The 24,013-nt window shown below is 42.0% G+C and overlaps 1 protein-coding gene across 3 annotated transcripts in view; it reads right to left on the bottom strand.

Annotated features, from left to right (window-relative positions):
- Nucleotides 1-684: 684 nt before the first annotated feature.
- Nucleotides 685-24,013, bottom strand: part of kcnq3 (potassium voltage-gated channel, KQT-like subfamily, member 3) — a 116,733-nt gene continuing 93,404 nt past the window's right edge. For all 3 annotated transcript variants that reach the window (XM_086271712.1, XM_086271710.1, XM_086271711.1), the window contains exons 10-15: nucleotides 19,542-19,741; nucleotides 19,331-19,436; nucleotides 13,341-13,472; nucleotides 13,156-13,251; nucleotides 12,927-13,014; nucleotides 685-12,024 (exon numbers count right to left, since the gene is read on the bottom strand). In XM_086271712.1, the coding sequence (XP_086127838.1) occupies nucleotides 11,347-12,024; nucleotides 12,927-13,014; nucleotides 13,156-13,251; nucleotides 13,341-13,472; nucleotides 19,331-19,436; nucleotides 19,542-19,741 (1,300 nt within the window). In that variant the 3' untranslated portion in view covers nucleotides 685-11,346. The remainder of the gene's footprint in view (nucleotides 12,025-12,926; nucleotides 13,015-13,155; nucleotides 13,252-13,340; nucleotides 13,473-19,330; nucleotides 19,437-19,541; nucleotides 19,742-24,013) is intronic.

Below are 24,013 nucleotides of genomic sequence, written 5' to 3'. Positions count from 1 at the left end.
CAAGGCTGAGAACAACAATACTGCAAAGAGACAAAACAACTCCAGAATGAAACAAAAACATCACAGTATAAATACACAAAACAACAACAACTACAAAAGAACGCACACGTGAAGTAAAAGCCAAAAAAATGCCACAAACTGATGCTAAACAAGAGATGGAAAATAACTGCAAAACAGAAAAATGTCAGATAATAATGGGGACACAAAGACTCACAACACACAACATGATGCACACGAACAACAAAAGCCTGCAAACTGGTCCCAAAACGAAGAGACATGAATGTAAAACAACTACAAAGAAAGAAGAAAAAGTACTGCGATACAACTAAGAGACGGGACACATAACAACCAGAAAAGTACACAAAATCACTACAAAGAGACATCAAACAACTACAAAGGGCTGGGAACATCCGCAACTAAGCTCAGACACACACAAGGACAAAAACAGCCAATAAAAAAAGCACATGTTAACTAAGACGACATGCAAAGCAGATACATTACCTCAAATATTGGACACACAAACACAGCAAATGCACACAAATCTACTCCAAAGACACACAGCCTGTCTGCAGAGGGCTGCAGGACATTTAAGAACAGCTATTTTATAGCAGGGACGCCAACAACGAGTCCACGGGTGCAGAAACGATGCAGCCTGAGTGATTTCAGCAGCATAAATCCATCTCTGGTTTAACGCTTGCAGATAATAACCACACCGTCTGCTTTCAGTTCAATGCTTTATTAATAACTGGTGCAATTGAAAAGACAAAAAAAATTAAAAAATCAAGTAAGAATACATTTGCATATTATATCATCAAAACAAAATATCCAAAGTGGTCTAATACAGAATAGAAATGGTAGGTTTATTCTTTTTTTTCAAACTGGTATGAGAAAAATGATGCACAGCTCTGAAGGCCACTAGTGTAAAGTTGTCCAAACTTCCCTTAAATGAAACTTAAGAACAACAGAACTGTTTCTGACCCAGAAAAGCTGCCGTCATCAACCAGCACAGAGCTGTCAGTAACCTCCCAGACGTAGTGGCTTTTGTTTTTACTGCATTTCGGCTGCATTTAGACGTCGCTCCTCTCAGATTTGCTTCCTGCATCGTTCCTGTGGGAGAAATACAGGAACTGTACGGCCCAAGACTCTAAGCAGAAGTGATTTTATTTATTTATTCATTTGCTATTTATCGAGCACGTGTTTGGCACTTGTTTGGAACTTTTGTTTCGAACCTGTATTCTGCGTAATGGACACCAGGGGGCGACTCCTGTGTTTGCAGAAAGACTTCTGGTCTTATAGAAACGCCTGATGAGTTTAGAGCTTTGGTTTCTAGTTTCAGGTCATACAGAATAAAATATTTGGGGTTATTTTATAAATCAAGTTCAGTGAGAAGCTCATTGGCTGAGGACTCAGTCAATCACAAGTCGTCAGCCAATGAGTGCGTGGCTTCGTCCGTCACACCTGGCTTAACTAACCAGCGAGTATCATCATCGTCCATGTTTAAATGTCACACTGTGAGAGATGGCTCTTACTAACCTTCTTTAAAGCCATGAGATGACTTCTTTTTAAAGCATTTACAAGATATTCATCTTGTTCACAAGACTGTTAACTTTTTGTTTAAAGACTAAAATTGTGTCACGTGTTTCAAACTTCATGCTTCATCACAGCCACAAACAAAATGTCCAGTTTGTGTAAAAAACACAAATCTGAGTCTTGATCTTAAAAGCTAAGCAGGTTCGGCCTGGTCAGTATGCTGAACACCAGGTTAGGAGGTCTGCTGCAGTTTTCTTCCTGTTAAAAGGGAGTTTTTCCTCCCCACTGTTGCCTCAAAAGGGGATGTAATTGTTGTGTCTTTACCTTTATCATTGTTGTGATTTGGCAGTATATAAATAAAACTGAATCAGTTTATTTTTTTACAAACTGCTGTGAGACTGCACCATGTCCATATGCAACATGCATGCAAGGCTTTCTTCTTTGTCAGAGCAACGTGTAAAATCTTATCTCTAATTGTTTTGGAGGTCAAAAGTTCTTTTATAGCCGCTAAGCACCCTGCTTTGACACTTATCAGTTCACCTTATAGGTACTCATGTAATTTTGCATTTAACCTCCAAGGACCTGGCGTCCACATATGCGGACATCGCATTTTAGGTTGTCTAGACCAAAATACTACATTTTCTCATTTTCGTCAAAAATAAAAAACAGGTAATTCATCAGGTCCCAATCAGCCCAAATAGCAAAGAGGGTGCATGCCATGAAAGAGTTCGTGTCTTAGGAGGAGATTAAGAAGATTTTGGAAAGACAGTTTGAGAGTCGCATCAAAACCCTGCAAATTGTGAGGTTCCATCAAACAGCAAAAAATTAGCAGGTTAAATATTGCAGTGTGTGGACAGCGTGTCTTCTTCCATTGTTGGTGCTTCTGCCCTGTAGCTGCTCCCCCAACTGGAACTGTAAAAGCAATATCAGCCGCTGTTTGGAGGGGTGGTTTTTGAAGAGAGAAAATTTAGTACCCCCCAGCTACTGCGCTGATTTTCTATCAGTCTTGGCTCCATAGATCGAGGCCGCTGAGCAATGAGTGCATGTAAATGCAGCCCTCCACACAGTTATTACCGACAGCTTTGTGCTGCGTTTTGACAGCCATAGCGAGAAAAGCACGACCAAATTAAAAGAATTGCATTGAAAGAAACATCTGTACTGTAAAAGGCCAAGGCACAAATAATTTGTAGCAATCAAAATGTCCATAAAATTACAGGTTATGCAGAATGTGCCGATCAGTGCATTGCTTGGTATGCAGTTACAGTGAATACAACCCTAACAGAATAATCACAGCGAGTACTATTGCCCTCTTAACTACACGGATGCCATAAAGTGCTCCTTTTCATTCAGAATCGATGCACATGCAGACGAGTTCACACACAGAGAGCTGAAAAAATAAATGACGCACAGTGTAAGTGCACACATGTGTTTTAGAGGGCAGAAATGTGGAGAAAATGCTCGTTTTAGGTGCACACGTGTTTCGATTAATGGCATTGAATTTTGGGGAAAGAGTCAGATTCAAGCCAACGAGAAACAGTCACGTGATCGAGTATTTGCTGATGTGCTGAGCATTTTAAAGTTATTTTTCCAGTTTCTCCAAGACTTGGCTGCTACAACAAGTACCAAGTTGAGCCAGTTTTTACATGAAATTAGTCAATATCTTAATCCCGACACACAACACTGATACCAAGAGTGTTTCCACACACAAAACTTTGTCAAAATCTACGTTTGTGGGGGGATTTTAAGCCTCTTTGGCTGTTAAATCTAACTCATAGAGTACTGTTTAAAACAGTGTTAAAGGAGTGCTTCATACAGGACTGTTCCTCAGAATCACCAAATGAATAACAGCTGCAATGCAAAGAGTGCAGACACATTGGTTACAGTGTTATATGGCAAAAAACACACTCAAACTGAAATAATCCTTCATCCTCAAAGTAACAGATATTAAATTGCTAAAACAAAGTGGATCTATTCTGCTCATATTTTATACTTGGGCTCTTCTAGAGTAGCTTTGCACAATTCAGAGTTCAAAATAATCCCCCTTTATCTTCTATCAGTGAGCTCTTTTAGCTCCTCCCACTTTGAGCAAACTTTGCATTGACGGGCTGCCCCTCCCAAACAAATTAGAGCAGGTGGGCGGGGCTTACTGTGCCTTAGATGGCCATATTAAGGATATCTAATCTCCGTGACATCATACAAACCCAAGCAGAGAGAAAAAAGCAGCATTAATTCACAGGGATTCGCCGTTCATACACTGGCAGAAGGCAGAACGGATCCACTTTAACCATCACATTAATTCACCAGTATGTGTGTTGGTCAGAGTTTGTGTTTTGGAGGTTACGCAGACAAATGCAATGTCGAAAATAAAGAATAAGGTTGAAGTCTGTACTGTGCACTGATGCCTGAAAAGGTGATTTTTCAAATGCAAGTCAAAAAATAGCTCTGAGCTGTCACACAGCATCCCCCCTTATTGTCAAATAATGAGCACACTGTTTAAGCTTTAAGAATTAAATAGCCAATCATGATCACCCGAGGTCAGCAACTTCATTTCATCCCATCACACTGATTCAGAAAAATAAAAAAGACAAATTGGTGACAAAGCCATGAGTACATGAGAGAACATCGGGTTAGTAAATGTTTAACTCCTCCAGTGACCTCATCAGCTGATTAAAACCTCGTCTACAAGCCAGAGAAGCAAAGGGCTCATTCACAGGGCAAAGTAATGGGACGAGTCACCAAAACCCATTCAAAGTCACTCTTGTGTCCGCTTACAGTATAAAGTAAACGGAGACAAAGTAAAATAGGCCTGGTGCCAAGTGTGCAAATTGATTCAACTTCACTGGAGTGACTCCTAGTTTTGGCTCTGCAGGTTTTACTGGAGTTCCTCACACCTCAAATCCCCTTAATAAACATTATTGAACAGTTTTGTATCAGAGGCAGCTGTTTCAACAGAACAGCTGTTAAAGTGAGTGTTCATCAGCCACCAGGTACATCTACAGATGAGGTGACTAACAATTCCCAAAACATAAGAAGAATTTAACTTTTTTTTATTTCCAATGAACGGTGACCAATGGATGTTCTAATTCCACTCCTTTTCATGTTTGCCCAGGACAAAGTGGAGTTTAATCACTTCCTGCTTGAGGTGAAGAGGTTTCTCCCAAAGACGTGACTGGAGAACGTTTGGCAGGAAATTCATACAGAGTAATAACATGGCCACTTACAGGACAAACCCTTCACTACAAAACAGCAACACAGTATCATGTTCAGACATCGTTTCAAACACGCAAGATGTCTTTAATTCACGTAACGTGGATTTATTTTACTTACTTCATCTTTTTAGTTTCAAATAGCTGTACAGCACTTCGTTTGAAAGCGCTTTGTAAGTTATTATTATTATTATTATCATTATTACTGTGAAAAGTAATGCTAGCAAGTTGGTTAGGGATACTGAAGATGGCTTTGGTCAGCTCACACTGGTCCTTAACAAGTCATTCAGTCACATATTTTATTTAAATAAAAATGGTTCTGATTTGGTTCTTCAGAAATTTAGCTAACCTTGTTTCAGAAGTCGTTAAAATCATCTCACGTATGGGAGATTTATTGGTTTTAAGGAAACAAAAGAAATGTAACTGTAGACAAAACGACTTGTTAAACTGCAACGTCTGTGATATTGTCACCATGCTTGATATAAACAGCGGCTTTAGCAAGCTGAATACAGCGGAACCCTGACTTACGAAATTAATTCGTTCCCGAGGGTCTTTCGCAAGTCAAAAATTTTCGTAAGTCGAGTGAGTGAACGATAGGCGTCGTTCAAGTGGAACAGCGAAGCGCAAGTCCGAAAGCCAAGGGGGTTGTCACATGATTCGGAAGGCATTGTGGGCATTGTAGGCATTCTGGGCTCAGCCAATCAGAGCCAGCGGACTTCGTAACACGGGTAGAAATATTGCCGTTAAGCGCCTTCGTAACTTGAATTTTTCGTTAAATGGGGTATTCGTAAGTCGGGGTTCCACTGTATTTGAAATTTTGTGAATTCCTGAGAAGAACTTCAGGTTTTTCGTGTGTAATCTGACATATTTCCATTTTACTGTTAACTGCTTTTGCTAGCATCACTTTTTCACAGCATACTTCAGCGTCCTGGAAGACAATTTTTTTTCTGTTTTGACAAATTTTTACAAAAAAAACAAAAGTTCATATTAACAGTAATTTGCCATGAAACTATAAATGTACCAATGCTGTCGTTATGTATTCCCTGTGAGACATTCTTAAACTGATTCGTGACTGTAAATTTAGAAAGGAAGCCATTTGTAGTTTTTAGTTTCAAACGGAAGCAGTGTCACTAACTCACAGTAAATTAAACTGTGCAAGGCAACAAAAGCACAGGCTTGGAGCGAGACCGATCAAACCTCAACAGAACAAGACGAATGAACTTTAGATATAACGAAGAAAGCAGAAGTGAACCATTACAAAATTTCTGTGCAGCTGAAACCATGCTGAATCTGTAAATGAGCCAAAAAGCACCACAAAAACTACAAAACGGCATTTTACAAAAGCAGGACCGCACTCTGAGCTGGTTTTAAGAAAAGACGAAGCACTACAGAAGGAAACAGAGCCGACATTCAAAAATCCCGTGTGCTTTGTTCGGTGGAGATGAAGTGACGCTGAAACACTAAATAAAGAATGACAGCGTGGAGTCATTCTGAATGTTGCTTCTTGCTTCAGAGGCACAATGAATGAACGTCTGCAGGGATATTGTCATCATTTTTACATCTATATGTGGTGACGTCTGATGCCGGTGTTCATATAATATATAGTTTAATGACTTTAATTTAAGGATTAGAGGATAACAGCAACTCTAACAATACACTAAATAGATAATAATAATCATAAGGGTTTGGTTCACCTGGCTAATTTCACAGATGGTAGCTGGATCCACACCAGGCTTCTTTTAACCTACCTGCGGAGACGTTTTACTAAAACCAAACCAGCAGTTGGTCCTCTGGCTGAGGTCGGCTCCAAATAGATGGATTTAATTTATACTTTAGAAGATTTTTCTAAGATTTAAAATTTTCGTGACCACTGCTAACTGGAGTCACTGAACTGGATCTGAGGACTCTTTGTGCTGTTGGAGTCTTCAGAGGGATTTTTATGGGAATCATCCAAAAAATATTACAGTTTACTATGAAGTGAAGACATCCAAGAGGTTTGTGCTTCAGTTTTGGTGAGTGAAACTGAGGTTTTATTATTCTAGTTACTAGCACTCATTAGCAGAAATCCATGCCTGTGCAATGCACCTTTACAGTCTAAGAGTCAGATTTACTAACACCAGCACCAACTGGGTTTTGGTGCCGCTACTCTCAGTGTACACAAAGAAACCAGTGAATGCCAACTTGTCTGCAAACACTCACCAAACTCTTGGTCGTCCAACCTTTTGGTGTAGCAGTAGGTACATCTGTGTGACCGATTTCACCAAGCAACAGCAAGTAGTGGTTGCCAGACGGTTGACAACAAGTCTCTAGACCTGTGTGAGTGAGGTCTAACCAAGTTTGTTGGCCTTAGCTGATAACATCCACCTCAAATATGGTCACTTCTGCCTCCAAAAAACCAACATGGCAGAGGCCAAAAAGCAAAGCTTCAAAACCAGTGGGTGACGTTTCATCTCATTAAACTGAGATATTAGAACAAACAAACTGTAATTACTCCAACTTTGCCCATGTTAAAAATAATTAATGCAAGATAAGTTCATTAGTCATGATTTTTAGGTCAGAAACAGTAAAAGTAAACAAAGCAACGAATTGTAGAGTTGAAGCCTGGTGTGGAAGTCTCCTCTGTCAATTAACTGTGAAGGTGCCTGAACATGCTATAACTGTGTATTGATAATAATTCATGTGTGTACATATTGTGAGATATTACATTCAATATCAGTGTCGTCCTAAGTCTAAGGTAATAAATGCAGTTTAGGCCTATACGTGGTCGTCTGTAAAGCTTTTTATTTGCAGTAGGTGGTCAGGTCTGGCTTTGTGGTGTTTTCATTTTAAAAATACCTGTTGATCAGGAAGCTCCGCCTTCACGTACCTTTATTTCTCTTTTCAGTTTGAGGTTTTCTGTGTTTGTAACTAGACATTCGAGTTGCTCACAACACAGCACTGAACTATACAGCAGGTTTAAAGTTGCAATAATTCAAACTAAAATTTAAATGATTAATTGGAGTGTAGAAAAGCTAAATTCAGTATGCTAATTTTAGGCGGTGTCCTTATTGTTCTCTGAGCTACAGCATACAGAGTTACAACTTTCAGTTTTTAGCTACCATACCGGATTTATTGGAGCTTTGCAGCAGAAATCGCACCTAAAATTCAGTGGAAATTATTGTTTGCGTTCCTTAATTCGTATTTAAGAAACAAAACACAGCTACAGAATTTTCCTGGCTGTTCTGATTCCCAGAACACTAAATAACGTCTTTCACTAGTGATGTTTGATGGAACGCTGATATGTCCAACTCACCGTTTTTCACAGGAGAAGATTTGTAGTGTAAAGAAGCACATCTGAACCCATATCAGAGATTTTTGTAGCTGGAGTCCAGCTGTTATTTGAGCCTAAACTTACCTCAGGGGCCTAATAGGGGTTACCTTAGTGAACTGCAATCGCTGGTTAATAAACCTGTAATCTGGCACCTCTTCTGTTGGGTTCTATAGGTCTTTAAACTGGGTTGGTTTATTTCTTGGTGACCAGTTCTGCCAAATGAAAGACACAGATGCGGCATCTGACAAAACGGCGCTATCCAACACCTGGGAACATGACTGCCTCGAATTTGTTGTGGTTTATTTTGATGCAACATGGCTAATATTTCATTATTGCTTGTTTTTTTTTCTTTTCTTTTTTTAAAGCAACTTTAAAATAAGAGTGAACATTTTAAAAAGGAATCTGAAGACTGTCCCAGTAACCACACGTCATCACGAGTATCCTAATGCACATTTATTTGGTGAATTTCCAGTATTGTTGGATCTTAGATACACAAGTACACCATCGCTCCTGCAAATACTATATATGGCTCAGCTGATTTACGGGAAAGTACACCAACCAACCACCCGGTCTTACTATTATGATCTGAGGAGCTAATAGAAGTAAGACAATCCAAAAACAAAAAGAAAGTTTTTTTAGTGAGTAAAATCTAGAAAACCATGAAGTGTATTTAGCATGCTATAGCTTCTGTTTGTGGCATCGGTCAAAACAGCAGCGAGCCTGTCCTTCACTGTTCTGTTGCACTATTGTATGAACTGTATGTCATCTACTGCAGCTACAAGCCCATCGTATTACTGTGAGAACAGAATGATATCAAAGCTAAAATGCCAGACACATGCAGCGTGGCTATAGTTAACTTCCCTTGCCGTTAATCACTCTTTTCTAGTACTGTAGAAGGTTAATATTAGCTATACGAGCTTAATTTGAAGTGCTACTCAATTTTGTCTTGAATTCAATCAACTGATATAATTTATAAGCCATTATATCACATTTACTAGTTACTTAGTGAACTTGCACTAACACTCAGCACCTATGTCTCAAACCCTTTTTTTTACCAAACAAAATTGGTGTTATATAAATAAAACTGAGACCAGATCTCACCTTTGATTATTCCTGTGTTAGATGCTCGGTAGGAATGTGTTTGTTTTTTTGGGGTTTTTTTTGTGATTCCCCGTAAAATGTGATGCTCTGAATCCCCTTTATTCTTCACTGATTTAGTTAACAGTAGTTTTCACTCAAACAGTAGTGCTTAGTATTTGAACATAAAAGGGATCATTCTCCCCATGCAGTGTCTTCTGTAATGTCCTGGCATTGTGAGAGCTGAAAGTCAGCAGGCCCACACCCATAACAATGAAAAAAACTGAATTTGAAACATGTGACACTTCTCGCAATAAATGGTAGCCACACTGGCTTTGTAAAAAAAGAGATGGACCACCCAACAATGCTCTTCTGAAACTCAGACTCACAGTCTGAGCAGGAGATAGCTGGACTAGCTAGCTTGCTAAGTGGTGTTTACTGCTAAATTGTCATCGTAACTGTGCAAGAATTTATCCTTATGAGTGTTCATACAATGCAGCGATCATAGTCATATTCAAAGATAATTTCTGCCAATGGTCTGACTGGGAATGATCGATTTGAGACGGTACCTTATCAAAACGCTATACACCACCACACAAAGAAGAATATGACAGTAATGTTAGCAAGAAAGCTAAAGGATAGCTGGTTAACTATAACTTAGCTACACTGCATGAATCTGGCATCAGCTACAAAGCAATTTAAAATGAGTAGCCAACCTAGCACCAGGTTTACCTCCTGAACGAGCTTACCTTATACACTCCAGATAATATTTAGCTAGCAATTTGTCTGTGTTAGCAACCTAGTGTTAGCCAACATTAGGCTAATCCCCAGAAACAAACAAAGGGCCCACCATTGATCAATTTTTTGATAACAATGAAAAAGTTATTAATAACGACACATTAGAAAATCAAAAGTCAATTATGTAAATGCACAAGTGAGCCTATTCATCTTCATTTTGAGTAGTTCTTCTCATTTGATAAGTTTTAAACTACAGGCGATCCAAGTTCTTAAAAACTGAATTTATGCAGTATTACTCCAAAAAGGCTGTTTTTTTCCTGGAAAAGCTGAGCACAGAAAGTTATTAGAAATACTTACAAACTTAACTTTGGAGAAATGTGCATCAAGAACAGATTGTGTTACTTCAAGACCACAAGTGTGAGTACTGGGACAGACATATTGTGCCTCCCTTTATGTAGGAATCTTTTTTATCTTTTTAGTGCTGGAAATTTAAGCCACTATTTTTGCATTGAAGTTACGCTCTGAATACTGATCAAGCAGAAGCAGAACTTCACAGGTGGTTTATATCCCTGAATTCATGTGCCAACAAAGCAGCAGATTTAGTGTTTCAAACGCAGTCAAATTTTCAAGTGGATAGTCAGTTCACACAAAGTGGTGACACACAATTTGAGCACAGTGGCGTGAAAACAAAACACTGAGACCAGAAAACAAATCTGGTTTCTGGACAGAATTGATCCTCAGAGACCTTACAGAGCAACATGAGAAAAGTAGAAACGGTGAAACATGACTGCCAGCAAACTAGCCATGGTTTTATTACCAAAGTCTCTCTCTCTTCTCTAACACACACACACACACACACACACACACACACACACACACCAAACAACTAAAGACAGGAGACTTTTGGTTCCAGGATCACCTTCTAATCGTCAACTCCTACAGTGGTGCATTATCATGCAAACCATGCAAAAACAATGAAAATGTATTCATATAAAAAAATAAGTGTTACAAAATGGCATAGCAAGTATACGTAACCATTCATTCTCTTTTTCCTTTTCCTGATATCCTGAACTTTGCAGTGACTACACTAAAAATCGCATGCGTTACATGCAGTGCGGTTGGCTTTGCAGCAATAAAGCTTTTGGGTGTATATAGTATGTATATTATTGTTCTTTTTTTATGTCAGCTAAACTTTTGCGAAGAGTGCGCTGTACAGAGTTTTACTTTACAAACGGTGTGGTTTCCCTTTTTATTTCTTTTTTCTGGGCAGTCTCAGTGCCATGGCTCTCTGACTGGACCGTGGATGGCATGATGAGATCTGCGGTGGCCTCTGAAGGTCGATTATCTCGGATAAGATCCAACTTAACCTCCCCAGACGTTCAGTCCACAGCGGTGGCTTTGACCCAGGGCTTGGGTTTAGAGGCTTGGGTTGAATTTAATATCTTAACTCAGAGTGGTGGATATCTGCGCCAAATTTGTTTCCTCTCAGGGTGGCATGGTCCACACAGCGTCGCCGAATCCCTCACCAGTGGAGGAGAGAGGCAGGGGGCCCCCACTTGGTGTGAAAGGGTCTGTGTCTGTGTCCGTCTCCCCCTCCGCCAGGTAGCTCGGCCTGGGTCTCGTCCAGCCAGGGTCCCCGGGCGCCAAACCGGCCCCCATTGAGAAGTTCTCCCCTTCCCGCTCCCCAGAGATGCTGAATCCACTGGGCGAGCGCTCCAGCTCCTCGTGGTTAACCGATAGCATGGAGAGCGGTGAGTCACCACCTTGCCCCCCTGTGGTCCTACCCAGTCCCACTGACAAGTCCTGCAGGGAGCTGATGGGCAACACTGTGGGACGCTCGGTGTAAGTGGGGATGATTGCTGAAGGTGGGGGTTGGGGTTGATGAACCGAAGGGGCAATGCCGACTCCTCCTGCCAACCCCACCCCTTCTCTGCCTCCTCTTCCACGGCCATAATAGGGGTTCGCCTTGCTGACAGGCACCTGGTACATGTGTGGGAACGCCTCGGCGTAGTTGAGGAAAACCCGTCTGATCTCACCGTTTGCCGTAGGATTGCAGGTCTCCAGGGTCATGCGGGCAGAGCCGGCAGAGTCCACCTGCAGGTGCTCAGTGTGCTGGATGTGCATGTCCACCAGGAAGTCCAACTTCTTTTCCATGTCCTCCACCTGAGAGAGAGATACACAATGGAACCAGTGGATCGCATAACAGGTGTGTTTATTTACCAATCACCTTGGCCAAAATATGATGTAAAGAAATGTTAGTAACCCCTTCAGTGCTTTTAGTAAGGTTTGATAAAACCTTTGCAGACATTGCAGATATGAGAAATATCAAATATCATGTTGATTCTTTTACTGATAACTTGGTGTTTTCACAGTTTAATCTTGGTAATCTTCCTAAAGAAAACCATTAATTATGAACCCTGCACCACCACTAATAATGACGACAATGCTCCAGATGCAGGAGAGAAACACTCAGCACAGGAAAGACGGGCAGAACAGAATCATGAAAGTCTCTTTTTTTAAGCCTGGTCCAGTTTATCTTGTAAAGTGTTAAACAGCGGATGATAGTTCGGTGGTGGTGAAGGTTATAGACTCTTTTTGTCTTGCTGTAGAAGTCACTGCATGCTGCAGAACTGAAATCGAGTAAGAACTGCAAGTGTAATCGCATAACATGATTAGTAATATTTGCTACAGTTGGGCCAAATGGGTTGAATAGATCTGCTGTTCAAAGTCATCTCCAGCTGAAGCAGCTTGTTGCCATATTCAGAGGCTTCTCTGACCCTGGCAGTGCAGCGCTTTGTTTTATTGGAAACAGTAATTTAAGTGTCCTGTTCCAAAAGGTCTGCCAGTGTTTCTGGTCTCATCAACGTGACAGTTTTTTTCTAAATTAGCAAATTTTACCGGCATTACATTAAACTCTAAATTGTCGCCAGATGTCTCAACATACAAAGCCCAAGGGTAACAAACTAAACTATAAAACAATTTATCTCAAACAATACAAAGAGTTACTTTGTTTGGAGAAGGAACACCTTGGCAGAATATTTGCCTTTAGTAGTTTTAGTTGTTACCTGTCTCTCCACCCTGACAAATCTGCCCATCATGCTTTGGTCTTCCGCATCTGGCATGGAATTGGCTTTGGCTATGTAGGACTCATGCCTGGAACAAAGGGACATCGAGTAGATGTGGACTGCACAGACATTTGTTACAAAAACTAAATAACATAGTTATAACTAACCTTTATACTAATTTGTAATTGTTTTACAACATTGTAGCCATTTTAGAGCTCTGTAGCAGTACCTGGGTGACTGGTTGGGCGGGTAAGTAAAGGGTGTTTTCTGAGTTTTCTTGTGTTTTGGGGTGAGAGGAGGTCCAGGGGCAAGAATCATGTCAATCCTTAAAATAAAAAAAATAATGAGCATGAGGAAAAGAGAAAATTGGCTTCGTTCAAACTGATCAGCCTCGTGTGTAAAAGACTAACTCACCTCGTCTGGAGGTATTTAATTCTACAGAGCATGTCCAGGTGTCCAGCAGAGTACTGCTCAATAACATCTTTGACATCATAAGGCCTCAGAGTTTCCTTAAACCGCTTCTTGTTCAAGAGGAATTGCATGATCCTGTGTGGCAACAAACACTTCAAATGAAAACACTTCTCAAACATCAGACACAGTTAACAAACGTCAGCTACCACACTTACCTTCATTGTATAGACACGTGTTTGTCAGGAAACAGGAATGCAAGAATCAAACAAATGAGAAGCATTTCACTGGTTTAGATCTTAACATTATTAACGTATCTGATCTAAACAACACTACATTTACTGGCCCTAATAACTAGCGGATGATACCGTGGAGACAAAGACTATCACAACGTTTCCCAACCAGAAGCCGTGGGTGGATAAAACCATCCGCGACGCTCTGAGATCCCGCACCGCTGCCTACAACACGGGACTCATGACGGGGGACATGGACCCGTACAAAGCCGCGTCATATAACGTGCGGAGGGCGGTGAAAGAGGCGAAGCAGCGCTACGGGAGGAAACTAGAGTCACAACTCCAACAGAGTGACTCTAGGAGCCTGTGGCGGGGACTAAGGACAATAACGGACTATAAAGCACCAACAACCGGTATGACGAACGCGGCCGTGACTCTGGCAGACGAGCTGAACACTTTCTATGCTCGCTTTGAGGCTGCAGCTAAGGTCTCCAACAATGCTAGTGTTAGCGGCGCTAACGGCTGCAGACAGGAAGATACTGCCAGCACCGGAAACGTGCTCGTCATCTCCGAGCATGAAGTAAGGAGAGCCTTCAAGAGAGTGAACACCAGGAAAGCAGCAGGACCAGACGGCATCCCAGGTCGTATCCTAAGAGACTGCGCATACCAGCTAGCTCCTGTGTTCACTGAGATATTCAACATCTCTTTATCTCAGTCGGTGATCCCCACATGCTTCAAAGAGTCCATCATTGTTCCTGTCCCGAAGAAACCCCACCCTGTTTCTCTCAATGACTATCGCCCTGTAGCCCTCACCTCAGTAGTGATGAAGTGCTTTGAACGCCTGGTCAGAGACTTCATCATTTCTTCACTACCAGACACACTGGACCCACTACAGTTCGCTTACCGTCCAAATCGTTCCACAGACGATGCCATCTCTCATCTCCTCCACACATCACTCACTCACTTGGACACTAGAAGGGGGAATTATGTTAAAATGCTCTTCATAGACTACAGCTCTGCATTTAACACCATAATTCCCTCCACACTCAACACCAAGCTGGAGCATCTGGGACTCAGCTCATCTATGTGTCAGTGGATCTCCAACTTCCTAACTGGCAGACCACAGGCAGTAAGGATGGGCGGACATGTCTCAGCCTCCACCACTCTCAGCACTGGAGCCCCCCAGGGGTGTGTTCTGAGCCCCCTGCTGTACTCTTTGTACACATATGACTGTGTGGCCACTACCAGCTCCACCACCATCATCAAGTTTGCTGACGACACCGTCGTGGTGGGCCTGATCTCTGATAACAACGAGACGGCCTACCTGAAGGAGATTAGGAATCTGGAGAACTGGTGCCAGAGGAACAACCTCCTTCTAAACGTCAGTAAGACAAAGGAGCTGATAGTGGACTTCAGCACTAAGCAGGAGAGGAACTACCAGACCCCCGTCATCAACGAGTGCCCAGTGGAGAGAGTGGACAGCTTCAAATACCTCGGAGTTCACATCACGCAGGACCTGTCATGGTCCTGTCACATCAACACCGTGGTGAAAAAGGCCCGACAGCGTCTCTACCACCTCAGACGCTTGAGAGACTTCCAACTGCCCTCCAAGGTGCTCAGGAACTTTTACTCGTGCACCATAGAGAGCATCCTGGCGGGAAACATCTTAACCTGGTTCGGGAACAGCACCATGCAGGACAGACGAGCTCTACAGAGGGTTGTGCGGTCAGCTGAGCGCACCATCCGCTCCGAGCTCCCTGACCTGCACTCAATCTACAGCAGGCGGTGCTGGACCAAGGCCAGGAAGATCGTGAAGGACCTCAGCCATCCCAACAACAGACTGTTCTCTCTGTTGAGGTCAGGAAAGCGATTCCGCTCCCTGAAGACCAACACAGAGAGACTGAGGAGGAGCTTCTTCCCGCAGGCAATACGGTCTCTCAATCACACCACCACACAGTACTGACCCACACATATGGTTCTTACACACACACTGGACTTTCTGGACTTTGGTTTTGCACAACACTGGTCACTATATTCTTCATTTCCGGTTAATACTTGTACAGCTGCTGTTATTGTGTATATATTTATTTATATTTAGATTTCTTCATACATTCTTATATAGTTCTATATTGTGTATTGTGTATTTTGTTGTACAGTTATTTTATTTTCAACTTTAATTTATATATTTATCTTTATCTTATTCTTCCCAGTTAAATTTACCCTTCATTCTAATTTGTGTTGTACAGTTATTTCATTTTTAACCTTAATTTATATTTTATTCCTTCCTAGTTAAATTTACCCTTTTTAATTTTTCATATTTATTTCCTATCTTATTCATAGCCTTTTCCTTTTTTGTTTTCTTTAGGTCACGAGCAGTTGTCCAAGCATTTCACTACATATCGTACTGTGTATGACTGTGTACGTGACAAATAAAAATTTGAATTTGAATTTGAATTAATGTTTGTCTGCGGTCTTTTACCCCTTTTCCACTGACACGGTGGAGCCACCAGTGGCCGTGGGAAGAGCGACCACCAGAAATTCCTCAATTATTGGTAGATTCACTCCATATTTCTTTGCCCACACTTACTAAGCACAAGTACTGGCACCATGTTACTATTAAATAGATTTAAGGCGGAAAACTAAAAATTGATATATGATCCCGTGTTTCTATCGGTTTATCTACTGGGAGACACTAATTATGGGAACTGAACCAGTGCAGAGGCTGTGGAGTACAACAACAAGCCAAAGCCTCATCGCTTCTGCTCAAAGTCAAATAGTAAGCTGAAAGCTTGAATAGAAACACACCACAGTCGATTTGTTATCCAAGGAAAAAGTACAAAAACAGTGCAACAGTCTCGTAGTCTGAAAGCACTCCAAGGTTAAATTGTTACTTTTAACAGCTTCACTCAAACACAAATAACTTCTTCATCCATTTTTGTCTTTTCTGTAACAGGTGCAAAATGAACAATAATAGCAGTCAAAGGAGCTTGCAAAGAAAAGCGTCTGGACTTCTTTAAGTTGCTTGAAGACACAAGAAGTGGAATCCTTCACTGCGCACATTAACGCTGTGGATAAGAACATCAAGTTCACCAGGGAAGACACAAAGGACAACTGTCTGCCTTTCCTGGACTGCACTGTGCACATTGAAGAGAACGGCAAACTCAACATCGAAGTTTACCGGAAGCCCACACACACGGACCAGTACCTCCTCTTTGACTCCCATCACCCTTTGGAACACAAACTTGGAGTAATCAGGACCCTACACCACCGGGCAGAACATGTTCCCTCTAAGCCTGAAGGGAAAAAGAAGGAACACACACATGTAAAGGAAGCACTCAAAACGTGCGGCTATCCTAAATGGGCGTTCTTAAAGTCAGCAAAGAGGCACAGAAAAGAAGATCAGACACCAGCGAGGGAGGATAAGAAGGACAGACGCAACAACATTGTCATCCCCTATGTAGCCGGCGTATCAGAGAAACTCAGGAGAGTTTTCTCCAAGCATGACATCCCGGTGCATTTCAGACCCAGCAACACGCTCAGACAGAAACTGGTTCACCCGAAAGACAAAACGCCAAAACACAAACTTAACAATGTGGTGTATGCTGTACAGTGCAGTGAGGAATGCCCAGACCTCTACATCGGAGAGACCAAACAGCCACTTCACAAGCGCATGGCACAACACAGAAGAGCCACCTCCACAGGACAAGACTCAGCAGTCCATCTGCATCTTAAGGATAAAGGACACTCTTTCGAGGTTGCCAATGTTCACATTTTGGACAGAGAGGACAGATGGTTTGAAAGAGGAGTGAAAGAAGCCATCTATGCCCACTGTGAGCGACCATCTTTGAACAGAGGCGGGGTTTACGACACCAACTCTCTGCCATCTATAATCCAGTTTTGAGATCCTTCCCAGACGCCTTAACGCCCACTCACATCCTGGGCCATCTGACCTCAGGAATTCGAATGATAAGGTGGGGCCAGGTTTCACAATGAACACACCCGAAACTCTGGCTGATTGGGACCCACGCCCAGTTTCCCACCTTGGCTCAGGCGATTAGAGGATCATCAGGGGGTCCTTTTGTCCCTCTGTGGGGGGAAACTCCCACTAGGTTTATATCTGGGACTCTCCACCATTTGACCTTAGAACTGAAGAAGCTTCTCGGATGAGAGGTGAAACGTCTTCAAGTAACTTAAAGAAGTCCAGACGCTTTTCTTTGCAAGCTCCTTTGACTACGATGACCTGGATGACTGAGAACCTTCACAGACAACAATAATAGCAAAAACAATCACGAGTAGCCTACGTATCTGCTTACTCATCACGATTGTTATACTATTTCCAAGTGGCATCTGCAAAACTCTGTGAAGCATCATTGCAGTGTCAAACTGGAGCTGTGAGGAAGGCAGGTATTACCATATGATTCCTCCCGTCTAGTCCAGGGTCTCCTCCCAGCTGGATATTTCCAGAAAGCCTTTAAAGTGGATCCTTCAAATGCCAAAAAACAACACTACAACCTCCTACTGGATCCAAATGAGTCCTCGTGTATTAAAGAGCCATTTCTTTTGGTCTTCACCTTAAGGTTCTTCTTCCTTGTCACAATAACAGTTCGGAGCAGTATGCTTGACAAGTTGGTGAATAAACAAAACAATACACCATTTCTTTCTTCCAGCAACTAAATGTAAGTGACACCTCTTTACCTCAAAGAACTTTATGACATCAGATTTGGAGCTGCTAACACTTAACAGCTTCATAACAGGACTCCACAAACTGATGGTTACAGAGGTAACATCTGTCAGTTATGTGTAATTAATGCCCCCTTCACAGAAACCGTGCGTGACATTTTCTGTCCGGTGCATTATAGTAAGCCCAGCATCTTTCAGTCCTGCATCACTGCCACCCACTGAGCTCCGGTTTTTGTCCTACAGATCTCCTACTTTCAGAGTCAGCTACTGCTGCTGCACGAGCTCCAGTGTTTGGCAGAAAGTCTTGGGTCCTGAAACTAAAACCCTCCAGATCTGAGCATCCTATTCAGAAACCCATTCAACACTGATATAATGGAGTGGAAGGAAGCAGCACTTTCACAGGGTTAATCACTCATCTCGCAGGCCCTTGCACTAGATTGAATTCCTGCATTATGTCAGCTGTGTGGCCTATAGATTTACCAATGCACTGTCAGCATGTGTGAGTTCTGCCACACTCTGTGGTTGGCATAGCTCACTGTGTTGAATTTTGATTGCTGCAGAGTTTTCTGAAAGCACATACAGCGAGGACCAATCGTACTATCATACTGTGCAGAAAACTGACCAAAAGTTGTTATTGATATTTTAAGGTGTAAATAAACATTTTGAATTCGTTACTACAAAGTTCTGTTTTCTGTCCTGTCAGTTTGTTTAGCAGGTGAAGAAGAACTGACCAGTCTGTACGTTTGGATTCTAGCTAATCCATGTGACTGCATTTAAGCGTTTTACAGCCAGCAGGTCACTGATGACCTGTCCAGGGTTTTATGAGACTTCATAACATTTTCCTTTCTCCAATCCAACAGTGATGTCATAATGTCCTTACTCAGTCAGTCTACATCACTGACTGAAGACAAAGCAATCGAGCAACCAGAAAACATTTCCTTGTTCATAACACCCATCTGCGCATCACAGTATAGGACATTTTTCTCTTCTTATCAGTATCAATTTATACTCTTTAATTGATTGGGTCTAAATCAATTAAATGATGACTTTAAAGGACCACAGAGCCCAGTTCTTGACCCTAACCTGACTGCCCTGATGACCAGTTTCAGTGTGGGGATCATCTCTTCCAGGAGGATGTCAGGGGGGAAACCCCGTTCCTCTAAGGCTGGATCTGCCACACCTCCGGCATCTGAGAGAAAAACACATTACGAATTTTGCGTTAGTAAAAAAAAGGATTAGACCAATATGGAAGACAAAAGCTCTCTGAGCTATCCGTGCTTTTTTGGTTTCAAACCTTCAGAGCTCTGGCGGAGTGTGTTGGCCTTCATTCGGAAGGCAGTGCGGAAGCGTTCCCGGTTAGTGAAGCCACCAGGTTTGGGCTCCTTGGAGGGACTCTCCTCGATGGAGTCTGCGTTTCCTGTCAGCTTCTTTACTGCCACCACAGACGGTCTTGAATTAGGAAGGCGAACACGCTCGAGTAAACTTAGTTTCTGGCTGAAGAGGGACAAACGAGAAAACAATACAGTATGGACCAAGAGAAAGCATGTGAGCACCAGCAAGTAAAGTCTTACACATCACCCAGCTGGGTGTGATCAGACACCGAAGAACGTTCAAGAAGCAAAGCAGCCAAAAGTTTAGGCAGATATTCAGATTAAAGCCACATTCTTTTAAACTTTAAATACTGATATAATTTTTCTGATCATCACTCAATTCCTGTTCTCTTCATTTTCTCCCATACCCCAAACTGTACTCGGGAGATGGCTGCTCCTCCCTGAACCGGACTAAGTCTGGAGGTTTGAAGATATAAAAGGGAGTTTTTCCTTCCCACTGTCGCCAAGTGCATGCTAATGAAATTTTTTGCACAATCAGTTTTGTTGTGATTTTTGTGTAATATAAGTTCTCCTGGTCTGCTGCTGCAACGTAACAATGCAGCTTTCCTGGCAGAAGGAAGACTCAAAGAACTGAGAGGAGATTAGTCTCCTTTACTGTCCAATGGCTGACAATATTTGGCAGCACAAAGACGAGAGCTCCCTGGGTAAAATAAGACTCCTGTGCCTTGGAAGAGGGAGAGAGGCGGGGTAACCGGAGCTGACAACAGCCCAAACAAGGCCTCTGAAACGTGGAGCGTTCTCAGCGACTTTGCTCCCACAGCAGACACACAATATGAGCCTCTATGTGGCCTCGAGGCAGAATAGGGACGGCAGATTACGGCGCTGAGAGGCCGCAGAATAGGAAGCTGTAAAGGAAGAGAGAAGCTCTTTCTGACTGCTCCTCGGCCGAATAAAGAGCAGAAAATGGGATGTGATTATCCCGTGGATCTCTGTAAATGAGGCAGCGCAGCAGGCGAAAAAAATGATGCTCCTTATCTCCCACAGCTCTGCCTTCCCAAGACACACATGTTGGTTCATAATACCTGCACAAAGCTGCGGGACAATATTAAAAGATAATTTCAGTTATTGCAAATATGGATCTTATTTCCTGGTTGTTAGGATAACAAAGGGAATACACCAGGTTACATGGGTGGGACTCATTTTACTTGGAGGTAAAAGTGAAACTACTGATTTTAACAGCTCAAAAAAAGCAGAGAGTGTCCGACACATGTTCGTTTTTCCAAATGTGTTTGGTCGAACTGAAGGTTTTTCTGTTACCATTCTCTTGATCAGGTTTTTAGTCTCTGATACTTGTTTTTTGTTAATGCACTGTGTCAATTAAATGTTATGTCTCTGAACACAAAACTCTTACCTTGTTGTTTACATTTGTTTCAGCTGTGTCTCGTCACCCTCCCATATCCATTTCCTGTGTGAGCATTAAAGCTCTGCCTTTCCCTTTCGTTGTTGTTGTCGTTCCCGTTTATTCCCTGTCTGTTTCTGAGTTTGACGGATTTATTGACCCTTTTCTTTTCGTGGACTTTGAGATTATTCAGGCTGATGGTAGAACTCAAAGATTTGCTTTGTGTTTATTTCTGCTGCCTCTGGAATCAGTAAAGCTAAAGTTAAAGTATAGCAGCTACCTGGGCACCCACCAATCATCCAGTTCATGGTTGCAGGCACAGTGCAGCTAATCTCAGCTGTCACAGGGCAAGAAAAAGAGTGCATCGTGGGACAGTCACAAATACTTAAAGTACATGTGCATACTAGAGTTTTATATTTGTTGTGTAAACATTTTAATAGTGAATATCTGACACTGACTAGTCCTTTGACTTAAACTAAAATTGTTAAAAAGGTACTTTGTCGACATAGATGTCACATAAAAGACGTAGTTTACACCTGAACTGTGGTGGAGGAGAATCATGCATCTAGTAAAACGGATACACACACACACACACACTAAGTAGCTTATCGGCCTCTTGTCGGACATCGTCGCACTGTTGTAGTTTCTGGCCGCCGTCCACCTCTTCGCTCAGCGCAACAAGATAATGTCAGAGTGCTAATTTCCCAGCCGCTGATCCTAAAAGGCTTTTAAAACTCTGACTGCCTGCTTTTCACTCCGTTTGACTTCATCACTCAGCGTCTGCACCCTCATTTCTTTCCACTCTTGTTCTCCCTCCACATCTCCGTCTCATCTGAATTATGTCCCCGCTTAATACTACAAATACAAGAAAAATGATTGTAATCGTTGTAATGCAACCCTCCGGTTCAGCCTATAAAACAGACGCCATTAAGAACAGGTGACCCGGCCTCTCTGCTCTGCTCTACCAGCCCATGTATCAGAGCCGTTTCAGCTTTTAGCAGCAGTAACTTAATCCAGCGTGTTGAACACAGAGGCCGGGAGGCGTCGGAGCAGAACGCTGCGCTGTAATGAGCCTGTAACGCCACCTCTGCTGACCTGAGCTGATGCGAAATGGCAGGTTTAGCAAGACTACAGCACATTTCATATAATGGCTCTGACATGTGTTTGTCAGCACTGAATGATGACATCAAAGAGCAAAGTTTTTCCTAAGTTTAAGAAATCAAACTTTTAGCTGATTATGTACTCTACATTTGTGTGTGTGTGTGTTTGTGTATTCAACTAAAACTGGCTCTCATTTCCACTTCTGAACATTTTAATCCTTTAAGACCTACCATAGAACCAAGTTCGCCAGAGCTTATAGTATATTTTTACATGCTGTGGAGCCATTTTTGGAGCATTTCAAGTTGCTATACATCAATACAACCATTATAGCCCAAATTTTAATGATATGTCTGCATTAAGTGCATAGTAATTACATAAATTGCAAAAAAGTGCAATAAACTACAAAAAAATTTAAAATCGTTTTTGATTTTTTAACATATATTTCTAGTTAGAGAAATTTAAGAGGCTTATCCCTCAAAACTGTAAATACACAAACTAGTTTCCCTCCAAAGGAAATTTATTTTAAGTGTCTTCATAGTTTTATTTTTGAGATACACCAATTTTCATACACTGCAGGAAAAACGAAAAAATATATTATAGTGCAAATTTGCAAAATAACAGCATATGCATCAAAATAAAATATTTCCAGCAGTGCAATATGAGTCCTCAGCATCCCAGAAACGACACAGAAAGACAAAGTCAAACATAACTTTTAAAAACACCAGTATAGGCTCATAAGGCCACGATGGTAAAAAACGACATTTCCGCGACAATGACGTCACTTCCGGTTTTGGGCAGGTCATGCGGACATGCGATAGTTCACGCTGATGGACGTAGGAAGTGTTACAAACAGCTGATCGGATCGGCAAAGCGTGTTTCTGGAATATTATGTTTTTGTTGCTGCAAGTGCTTTTTATGCAGTTTTTGCAAAGCTATATGTGGAAGGAAACTGTGACCGAGGACAAGCTGATGGCATCAGATGTAAGTACAACTCCTCTGGTTTCATATGCAAAAAAAATTATTGCGCTAGCTTACGTGGTTGCAGTGCTACCGGGATTTAAAAATAGTTACGCAAAATGGAGCGTGTCCGCTCAGACCGGCTTTAAAGGGTTAATGCCAATGTATAAGTCCTAGCTTACATGTTGACTATATTAAGCACAATTACAAAAGTATAAACACGTGTTAGGCATCAATCACAGTGAAGTTGGTTCCCCCCCTTTGGAGCCACCAGTCACTGGGGAAAGGTGCATCCCCTGGTCAGCCTCTCACTGACCGGTGTATCCCCTGACCCCAGTGAGAGGCTTCTGGAGGTTGCTGCTTGGAAAACGCCCCTGTGATTGCTTCGGTTGCTAGCGCTCAGCCATAGTTTGCATGAAAGATGCAGACTTGTCTGCAAACACTTGCCAACAGCTTGCTGATTGGTTAAACTCAGACAGACAATGTTTGCCGTCAAAGTAAAAGTTGTGAGTACTGCTACAGCTACTTTGAAATGTCACATTGCTGCATCTGCTAGTATTCTGCATGGAAGTGCACCAAAAACCAGAACTGCATGCAAAATACAAGCAGATGCAGCAATGCTCCAGCAACCAAATCAAATCAAAATCAAATCAAATCACTTTTATTGTCACATCACATGTGCAGGTACATTGGTACAGCACATGTGAGTGAAATTCTTGTGTGCGAGCTTCACAAGCAACAGAGTTGTGCAAAATACAATAATGTAAACCAAAACAATCTCAAGGAAGTTTGTGGTGCAGCACCCTTTGCAGCCAATTTCACCATCTTCCAGAAACCTCTCACCAGCTGCCCAGTGACCAGAGGTTGATGGTGGTCGCAGAGTGGTCTCTATGCCTGTGTGACTGAGGCCTTGGGTAGGATAGAGTGCAAAGCAGGTGAGACCTTTTCACCTGTGCACTGGGTAATTTGTTTTTATAC

This window comes from Aulonocara sp. 'chitande type north' Nkhata Bay, linkage group LG18, assembly GCF_057382095.1.
Source record: "Aulonocara sp. 'chitande type north' Nkhata Bay isolate Kocher_YH1m ecotype deep benthic linkage group LG18, A_spYH_male_GT1.1, whole genome shotgun sequence".
In the NCBI taxonomy this organism is placed as follows: Eukaryota; Metazoa; Chordata; class Actinopteri; order Cichliformes; family Cichlidae; genus Aulonocara; species Aulonocara sp. 'chitande type north' Nkhata Bay.
This window is presented reverse-complemented; position numbering and strand designations above follow the sequence as displayed.